Source organism: Asterias amurensis, chromosome 22 (genome assembly GCF_032118995.1).
Source record: "Asterias amurensis chromosome 22, ASM3211899v1".
NCBI lineage: Eukaryota > Metazoa > Echinodermata > Asteroidea > Forcipulatida > Asteriidae > Asterias > Asterias amurensis.
Window position 1 is genome coordinate 5214353 of NC_092669.1, and position 10195 is coordinate 5224547.

At 44.0% G+C, this 10195-nt stretch overlaps 1 protein-coding gene and 1 pseudogene across 3 annotated transcripts; both read right to left on the reverse strand.

Moving 5' to 3' along the window:
* Positions 1–107: 107 nt before the first annotated feature.
* LOC139954012 (uncharacterized) lies at positions 108–1983 on the reverse strand (annotated as a pseudogene).
* Positions 1984–3894: 1911 nt separating this feature from the next.
* On the reverse strand, positions 3895–8149 carry LOC139954004 (uncharacterized). 3 transcript variants are annotated; one of them, XM_071953631.1, is made up of 3 exons: positions 8068–8149; positions 6429–7487; positions 3895–5948 (listed from the first exon to the last, which is right to left on the reverse strand). In XM_071953631.1, the coding sequence occupies exons 2-3, from the start codon at positions 7333–7335 to the stop codon at positions 5485–5487; spliced, it is 1371 nt and encodes a 456-aa protein (XP_071809732.1). In that variant the 5' UTR covers positions 7336–7487; positions 8068–8149; the 3' UTR covers positions 3895–5484. The 3 variants fall into 3 exon arrangements, with proteins under 3 accessions (XP_071809732.1, XP_071809733.1, XP_071809731.1); XM_071953632.1 differs by lacking the exon at positions 8068–8149 and adding an exon at positions 7930–7999; XM_071953630.1 differs by lacking the exon at positions 8068–8149 and having other exon boundaries at positions 6429–7829.
* Positions 8150–10195: the final 2046 nt, after the last annotated feature.

Consider the following 10195-nt stretch of genomic DNA (forward strand, 5'->3'; position numbering starts at 1 on the left):
AACTGTTATAATGTTCCGGAAGTACAATGTTAATCAGCCTACCATTCAGTCTCCATCTGCATAGACCGTCCGTATGGTGAGGCATTCTCCAAATCGAGGAAACCTTACTAGATCAGTAAATACACCAATCCAAAAACAAATAAGTTACAAAGGAAATTATAAGAACTACAGTGAACTAAAGTTGCTGAACTTGCTTCCGGAACCTCACAACCTAAACCACCTCCTTCATACAAAGGACATTCTTCGAAATTCTCCATACAGTCGAGAATCTTTAGCCCTTCCCGCTTGCCCGAATCTAACCCCCCTTCAACGTAGCCGTATTGTACTGCTGAGGTCGCTTCCCCTCCGAAGAAAACGCGGTCAACTCGACCTTCGAGCGCGTCAGTGCATTGCCTGGAGAGTTCGGTGGGCCAAGTTGAGTATGAACCCATGGTGAGTGGATTGCTCGTCCAGCCTGAGATTAAGATATCCTCGATGTCTGGAATGCTATCCCCGTACATGTTGCGAAGAACTTATTCTATTTCAGCTTTGGTTTGAGATACTGGCTCGGCCTCAACTCGTCTTGACTCGTCACCTTTTAAGAGAAACGAAAAAAAAACAAGTGTGACTAGAGATGGATAGTTCTAGAAGCCAATACAAGGTGTCCTGCCTAGTCTCTGCCTTTTATACCTGCAGCTCTTCTACTATTTCTGGCCCGCGAGATGACTGTCTGAAATTTCTGTCTACCACGTTGTGTTTCAGAAAGTGGGTTTACCTACAATTTGGCCGATCGGAGTCACAATAAAACAATTATATCCAAATGTCGAATTCAGGGATTTTGGCGAGTAGAAAAATCAAATGGACTATTGAAAACAAATATTTTTAATACACTTTCTTACCGGTTAAAGTCGCCAGCAATGTAGGCGTGCCGTCTGGATCATACCCCTCAGCCTGGAAGTTGAAAAAAGCTGGGAAGTAGCCTTTTCTCGGGCTAGCATGCAGGATCCACTCCGTGTCGTCCCAGAACTTAGATGGAAAGCTCAGGTAGATGTGTGAGTAGGCAGCTATGAGAGACTTCTTGATGACAACATCCTTCCATTCTGGTAGAGGTGGGATGAACTCAACTAAGTCATTCTGTAAGACACCGAGACTGAAGCTAACCAAAATTTGATCAGCTGTGAACACTGTGCCGTCCTCGCACGTGACAACCACCGAGGCAGGATAGCTCTGATCGATGGAGACTACTCGCTGATTCAAACGGGTATGGTTGATGAACTCGGGCTCCTTTAAGAAACCAGCAACGACGTCAAAGATTGCTTTGAATCCTCTCGGATCCTTTAAGAATTGGGTATCACCAAAATCCCTTGCCTCACTTGCAGACAATACCTCCGTAGCTTCAGCAAACTCAAAGTCTATGTCGAACCACTCGATGAGTTTCTGTGTGTCACTTTTCGGGCTCCAACCTCCGAGACGTAACGCCGACCGCTGCGACATGTCAGGGTTGCTTTTCTTGCTCTGAATCCTCGCCTTCAGAGAAAATAACTTTTCCATGGCCGGTTCGAATTTGTCGTAGTCGCCAAATGCCTGATCGGTGACGTTGTTACCGGTGTCATTACGGATTGTAATGCTGTCGTAGTCATTTGTTCTTCGGTCGAGGTTGATGTCTTTGACAAGTTGGTGGACTGTAGGCCTTACCGGCCCGTATGTCCATCCTGCTCCGAGTTCTATGGTGCGATTAGCAAATGTAGTGGATTGAACACGGCCCCCAATCCGATCTGCTCCTTCTATAATGATAAAATCATCCATGCCTGCGTCATGGAGGATCCGCGAAGCCTGTAGACCCGACGCACCAGCACCCAAGATAAGAACTTTAGCGTGATTATCAGAAGAAGACTCTGCCCGACGATTGCGCCGACTTGCCCCATGCACAGGCTGGGAAATCGCGGTAAGGAAAACAACTGCGAGAATTGCAGACAAAGTTGAAAGTTTAAGTGTAAATTCCATTTTGCCTGCCTGGTACACCTAACTTCTTTTTTGTAGGTCAGTTGTGTACAAGCCCTGCCTAGTGGGGGACTTGGTTGAATAATATGCCTGCCCTCGAAAATAATGCTTGGCTTATATTTGTGTTTAACCTTGCACCATGGCTATAAAGTCATTGATAAACTTTAGAACCGTGACAATTTAAACTACTTTTTTTCTACGGGTCGATGAGCACCCTGCTGATTTTGTTTGTTCGTTGTTTTTTGGTTGGTCGTTTTTATTTATTTTTCGTCTACAAAATAGAAAGTAATTCATTGTTCGTTTACAAATGACCTGGTGTGGCATTCGATTCAGCGTCCACTGTAGCCTTTTGTCATGAACAGCTTCATTGAGCCCTGATCTAAAGCGACTGATGGGGTGAGACCATGCATAGATTTCTACTCATCGGGAAGCCAGCAGTTCGCGCGAGAGCAATGATCTCGGGGGAGCACCGCCACAACTCGACTAATTCACCGCGTTGGACCGATTTAACGACTTGTCCACAAGTCTAGACCATGCACCGCTTGGATAAAGTTAGCTTTAAATCAAGGCGCACGCGGCGGCGGCGGCACCCCCATGATTATCACGCACGACCAGCGCGATGGTCTTTTTTCGTGCGTGATTTTGGGGTCGTGCTTGACATCTGGGGTTGCCGCGTGCGCCTTGGGAAAAGGCTAGGAGAAAGTTCAAATGGGCACATTAGTCAATCGGTAATTCACTACACACTGCATGTACTGACCGGTGTGGCGGTTTTAACTTTTCGCCGTGTTAAGTTTTCCGAATGACCAAATACGGTAACATAACGTCATGCGACGCCTGCGCACAGCAAGCAAAATAAGTCAATTGTTATATACTTTACTGAGTCCCGGAAAACTGAACACGGCGTAAGACTGAAACCGCCACACCGGCAACATGCAGTGACGCACTCACCTGAACGACTCAATTGGAAGTCAAGGCAACCTCCCACCTTTTCGTCATTGTGTCACTGGTTCCTCTCTGCGTTGTACACGATGTTAGAAGGTGCATGCTGGAGTGGGACCAGTGAAGGAACCCTGGGCTAGAGGCTGGTTCCAAAATCGTCGACCACAGTAGTCAACCAATGGTCGACCTGCCCGGGTTCGAGTCCGGGTGCGTTCGTTTAGCTTCCCTGGGTCGACCCCGGTGTGTGGCGGGTTTTTTTCCCAGGACGAGCGTGTGCAGATAGTTACCCACGTTCGTCCTGGTAAAAAAGAAAACGCCACGCACCGGGGTCGACCCAGGGGAGCTAAACGAACGCACCCATTATAATGGTATATAGGGTGCGTTCGTTTAGCTTCCCTGGGTCAACCCCGGTGTGTGGCGGTTTTTTTTCCAGGACGAACGTGGGTAATGTTCTGCACACGTTTGTTCTGGAAAAAACCCACGCCACACACCGGGGTCGACCCAGGGGAGCTAAACGAACGCACCCATAGTTACCAACGGACTCGCACTCGTGTTCGCTCTTGGTTGTGGCTTTTGCCACTCGACAAGCGCGCGTGGTCTCCCCTTCAAGTCACTTGGGATCGCGGCTCGACAAATCTGTCCAAGCCACAATTGGCCTTGACAAAAGGCTAACCGTTCACAACGGAGATACTACACTGATCATAAGTGAGTTAGTCTTGTGACTGAGGAGACTGGACCCCTGTCTTTATTATTCACGAGCCTCGAAGTGTGATGCAGATGATCAGGCTAGGGATCGAGTTAGTCTTGATTGGGGAAATAGTTGTTGTGTTATTTATCGATAGAGGGCGCAAGGCTATATGAGACTGGATAAGTTTCAACTCCTTTTAAATAGGTTGGGTAAAGGTTACCCAGATTCCGCCTATACAAAAGAAAAAACACTTGCCCTCAAAGTTTGAGTTTAGTAAGCCTGTTTTATTATACACAAACCCTTTCTTTAAATCTTTCCAACCGCTAGTTGTTTAACCTATAATTATGTCGGACATTTCGTCTAATAATTATTTTTTATGTAAGAAACCAGACAACACATTCAAACTTAAAATCCTTCCCATAACCTCCCTAATGAAACACTTAATTTTTGTGCTGCAATAACCCTTAGTACCAAGAAGGAAAAAAATATGCCTCAAAGCGGCACCCAAAACAAAATGATGGTAAATATTTACAGCAGTAAAAAAAAAAAACATACATTTTTAGGTGACCGTTTTTAAACCACTGAACGCTCGCAAAAATATTAATTACTGTTGTTTGAATTTTTAGTGGGGGTAAACTGCTACAACTGTTTTACTAATGCTTGTACGAGTACAAAAGTAATGTAATGACCCACACGAAGTTGAAAACGTGAGTTTAACTGTAGTATATTCGTATAGGTATTAAACAAACTCTAAAGGCAAACTATCATAAGATGAAAATTATTTTAGCATGTAAAAACGTATTTTCATTACATAGTTTTACTCATTTCTCAAAAATTAGGGCACCTCAGCATCTGATATTTTAAGGTAAGCTTTCTATTATTATTATCTTCAAACGGTGTGAGTTTAATGTAAATCTGTGGACATTGTGTTTTGTGTTACTAAAAGTACCCAAATCCTTTAAAGGCAACATTTTCCTCTTTTTTTTTTTGGGGGGGGGGGGCTGTTTGGTAATTTTAATCCTTTACAAAAAATGAAGATACGTGCTTTGAAATTCAAAGGTGTGGTTGCGTTCTTAATTAGCGCCGAAAATCTGGGGCAATTTATTGGTCTTTTTGAATGCATTGCCCTGGCCCCAGATTCGGCTCAGGCTAGCTTGGTCCGCGAGGTTTAGCTGCACACTACGCGAGCAAATACGTGAACGTGAACGTCGGACAACAATATTGTGTTGTTTTGGGTGACGTCGCAACTTTGGGCCTATCGCATGCTCACGTATGACGTCTGCGCGCACGTACGTACCTGATGTGAAAAATTGTAACTTCAGTATTCTAAAAATGTAAGATTTTACCGATACAATATTTTCTGGCGTTCGCGTTCAACGTTCATGTTCACGCGAAATGTGCAGCTAAACCACCCGTACGCGCTTAGGGCTTAGACGAGATTAGCTGCCGGACGAAGCCGAATAGAAAGCCGAAGCCGTGGTTTCGAAAATGGCAAATGTCCACACGAACTATGTCCACGCACGAAGAATGTCATAGGATTGGACAATCTGAGAAGCATTACTACTGTAACGCTTCTCAGATTCAAATGTTTGGACACAACCGTGTTAATTTTGAACCTATAAGATCCTTCGTAGTGATTTGTTTTCCAGGCTCCTTTTACACTATCGAAAGCTACTGGTAAACTTCTAACCATAAGTTATGCCAATAACGCTTGTAATTATTACTTACTATACACACACCTCCTCTTTAAAATGTCTAATCTATTTGAAAAACTGTTACTTATACGAATTGTTCCTCTACTCAGGATGAAAATGGTTATGTGGAACCGTTTACCGTTCAGACTCCACCGGCTTAAGCCCTACCTCTGTATTGGAACTTTATTCGATCAAAAAGTATACCAACCCAGTAACAAGTATAAAGAAACTATACGAACTACAGTGAACTAAAGTTGCTGAACTTGCTTCCGGAACCTCACACCCTAAACCACCTCCCTCATACAAAGGACATTCTTCGAAATTCTCCATACAGTCGAGAATCTTAAGCCCTTGACGCTTGCCCGAATCTAAACCCCCTTCAACATAGCTGTAGTGAACCGGTGAAGTCGCTTCCCCTCCGAAGAAAACGCGGTCAACTCGACCTTCGAGCGCGTCGGTGCATTGCCTTGAGAGTTCGGTGGGCCAAGCGGAGTATGAACCCATGGTGAGTGGATTACTCGTCCAGCCTGAGACTAAGATATCCTCGATGTCTGGAATGCTATCCCCGTACATGTTGCGAAGAACTTGCTCTATTTCAGCTTTGGTTTGAGATACTGGCTGGGCGTCCACTCGTCTTGACTCGTCACCTTTTTTTAAGAGAAACATAAAAACAAATGTGAAAGCGAAGCCCTAATTAAAGAAAAAGAAGGGGAAAAAACACGTTACACAGACGCTTGAAAGGTCAGAGTCGGTGGTTAATCAACGTTGGTAAAACGATGACGTGCTAATATCAGGAAAGTCGTACAGTGTAAAATGTTGCTTACAACGTTAGTAACGTAGTAAGAATACGGGTAACCTAGCGTCCGCATGTTATTAACCTTGGGAATTGTTGGGCAGTAAAAAAGGTTGATTTCCAACGTTGGCACAACGTAGTATGCCGACGTTGGGACGTCGGCCCGACAAAGTCCGACGTCTTGGTGGTGTTGGGTCAACGTTGATCCAACATTTTTGACGTTAGATTGATGTAAAAACAAAGTAACCGCAACGTCACTACCAACCGTCAACAAAAAATGTGTACATTTGGCAACGTTGGGCCGACGTCATGTTAGCTGAAAAGATTTGCTTACCGGTTAAAGTCGCCAGCAGTGTGGGTGTGCCATTTGGATCATACCCCTCGGACTGGAAGTTGAAGAAAGCTGGGTAGTAGCCTTTTCTCGGGCTAGCATGCAGGATCCACTCCTTGTCGTCCCAGAACTTCGTTGGAAAGCTCAGGTAGATGTGCGTGTAGGCAGCTAGGAGTAACTTCTTGATGACAACATCCTTCCATTCTGGTAGAGGTGGGATGAACTCAACTAAGTCATTCTGTAAGACACCGAGACTGAAGGTGACCAGGACTTGATCGGCGGTGTACACTGTGCCGTCATCGCAGGTGACAACCACCGAGGCAGGATCGCTCTGATCGATGGAGACTACTCTCTGATTCAAACGGGTGTGGTTGATGAACTCGGGCTCCTTTAAGAAACCAGCAACGACGTCAAAGATTGCAATGAATCCTCTCGGATCCTTTAAGAAGTAGGTCTCACCAAAATCTTCCGCCTCATCCGTGGACAGAAGCTCAGAGGGTTCAGCGTACTCAAAGTCAATCTCGAACCACTCGATAAGTTTCTGTGTGTCACTTTTCGGGCTCCAACCTCCGAGACGTAACGCTGACCGCTGCGACATGTCAGGGTTGCTTTTCTTGCTCTGTATCCTCGCCTTCAGAGAAAATAACTTTTCCATGGCCGGTTCGAGTTTGTCGTAATCGTTATCTGCCTGATATGTGACGTCGCTGCCGGTAGCATTCCGGACTATATAGCTCTCATAGTCACTTGCTCTACGGTCGAGGTTTAGATCCATGGATAGTTGGTAAGTCTCAGGCCTTACCGGCCCGTAGGTCCATCCTGCTCCGAGTTCTATGGTACGATTAGCAAACGTAGTGGATCGGACACGGCCCCCAATCTGATCCGCTCCTTCTATAATGATAAAGTCATCCATGCCTGCGTCATGGAGGATCCGCGAAGCCTGTAGACCCGACGCACCGGCACCTAAGATAAGAACTTTAGCGTGATTATCCGAAGAAGACTCAGCCCGACGATCGCGCCGACTTGCCCCATGCACAGGCTGGGAAATCACGGTAAAGAAAACAACTGCGAGAATGGAAGAAAATAGTACAAGTTTCAGTGAAAACTCCATTTTGCCTGCCTGGTATCACTGCGAAATACTGCCACACCTTTGTAAAATTTCTAGGTCGAGTTGGGATTTAGCAAGTCAATACGATAATATCACAGTGCTCTGCCTAATGGAAACTTAAGGGAGCGTCTCAAAAGTCGGGCACGTTCCTAGCGCAAAAGAACGTTCCTGCGGGCATATGCCCGCAGGATCGCAACATCATGAAAAAGTATACGCGGAGCGTTCCAAAAGACCGGTCCTGTGGAACGGACTAAAGCGGCGGGGATACTCTTGCGATCCAAAAAGAACGTTCCTACCGTTCCGACTTTTGAGACGCTCCCTAATGGTCATAACATGGAGGTCATATATGACAGAGATGGTTGTTATGCATGCCAGCCCGTCACTATTGCAAGGCTTTACCACTTTGTGTTTGAACTTAGACCGTGACCGACTTGGTTGAATCGTAGAGTAGGAACAGATTATGGTGGCATGCCACCCATCACTATATTACAAGGCTAGACCGTGACTATAAATAATGCTTATGAATCTTGAACCGACCCACTTTAAATCACTTCCGCACGAATGAGCACACACTGTTGGTTTGTTTTTATGCTGCATGCATGGTCGGGTTGTTTTTTTGTTGCCTTCGGCTCGGGCATTCATCACACGGCAATAGACTGTGCAAGTCTCGCGAGAAATTGAACTTCCGGGACCATTGTGGTCCCAACCTAATGGAGTTTTACGTTGGGGAGATTTTGTTCTGTCAATAATTTTAGTTTAACATAAGTTATGACTCTAAAAAGTGAATATGTTCTTGGGAATGTAAAAATAAGTGATTAAAAACAGAAAAGTAAAATCAATTCAACAAATTAACGAAGAAAACTAAAGAAAAAAACTTGACCTCCAGTTTCCGGTTTACTCTAAACAATTCAGAATATTACCCAATTGACGTTCCCATTATCGCTGAACGCTGAACCTATGTGATAATCGCACCAATTGGACGTGATTCACAAACGGGGTTTGTTAGAAAAACCATCCAGGTCGATGTCGAACAGCAATCCTCGTCCCGATAAATCTATAATATTTACGTTAATTTAAACAAAACAATTATTATGTACACGAATTAAAATAATAATTATACAAAAAGTACGTTAAAAATAACAATTTGGTTTTTTACAAAAATATACTTTTTTTCGAATTAAGTTCTCGTTTTCGCTACGTGCGAGACTTGCACAGTCTATTCGACCTTGCCTGTTTTAAACGACCGTGAAAGAACTGAAAGCTACCCATTCATAAATGCCTTTTTGATTATAAGGCGTTAAAAATACAATTTCAGACACTTAACAATTGAAAACTCGAGATTTTAAATATTTTTTTCTTCAAACAATCTGTTCGATGCGCGTGGGTTGTGTGTACGCGCGCGCGCTTAGATTACGCGCTGTTACCATTGAATTGCGTTCCGCGTGAAAAGTCTTGCGCGCCCGACACGCGGAAGCCAGCTTGTTATAAACACTGGTCTTTATCAAAGGTTTATACACCCCCACGTGAAGTGCTCTCCACCAACAGGAATAGCGAAACTGTCTGAGGTATATAAATCAAGTGTTATGCCACGATGCCTTAGATCGGGGCGAGTTCGTCCATGAAAAGCTTTTGAAACCGTTTCTCATCAAATGCATGTGAGATGTTGTAAGAGTAGAAATAATCCACACAAAATTATTGTGCCTCGAAGATGCCTGGCTTTCAAGTTATCCTACGTCTTGAACTAGAACGGCACGCCGTAATTGTGGATTCAAGTTGTTGACTCCATGAAAAATGGCCAGACCCGTGTTCGAAAAGGAAAACCACGCAATTTCGAGGCATATTTTGTGTTATATTTTACTTTTAAAATCTTTCTTACTATGAATTTTATAATAAACGGTTTCAAACGCTTTTCATGGACACACTCGACCGATCTAAGGCAACGTGTCCCCTTTAAAGACACTGAACTCAACGGTGACTGCTCTATATTCCGACACCCCTATGTTCCGACACCCCTATATGTTCCGACAACTCAACCTATATTCCGACACCCATGTTCCGACACCTCTATATAGACTGTGCAAGTCTCGCGCGGATTTGAACTTTATGGTCCCAACCTTATGGAGTTTTACGTTGGGGAGATTTTGTTTCGTCCATTACTTTAGTTTAATATATTTTATGACCATAAAAATGACGTATGTTGTTAAAAATTTAATACTAATTAACAACATATATGAAAGTAAAAATAAAGTCAACATAATAACGAAGAAAAACCGATATTTAAACTTGACCTCAGGTCAGGTTATTAGTAAAAAAAATTAAGAATTTGTGCCCATCTCCGATCACGAAACTTACGCAGACGCTTGTTTTGGCCGCGCGGGGTGGAAAGCCTTTTCATTGGTCGCTTAGGCGTCGGCTTCCTCTTTAAAATGTGTCACGCGTTTATCTAACGCCCTTGCGGACCACCGTGCGTCCGTGTATGAACCAGCTTTCAGTAGTTTCACATTCGGGCGTAGATTTACAAAAGGGGTTTCAAAACATTTAAGATCAAACAAACATCCTTGTCCCAGAGTTTTACTTTTGTCTATATATAGACTTTAACCGATAATGTGTATTAGTTTAAAAAGCTAAAACTAATTTAAACAAGCTCGTATGGGTATTTTTGTTG

Coding starts and splice junctions, on each gene's coding strand:
- LOC139954004 (XM_071953630.1), bottom strand. CDS start 7,533: ATGGAGTTTTCACTGAAACTTGTACTATTTTCTTCCATTCTCGCAGTT. Junction 5,949..6,428: donor ACTGCTGGCGACTTTAACCG/GTAAGCAAATCT, acceptor TCTTAAAAAAAG/GTGACGAGTCAAGACGAGTG.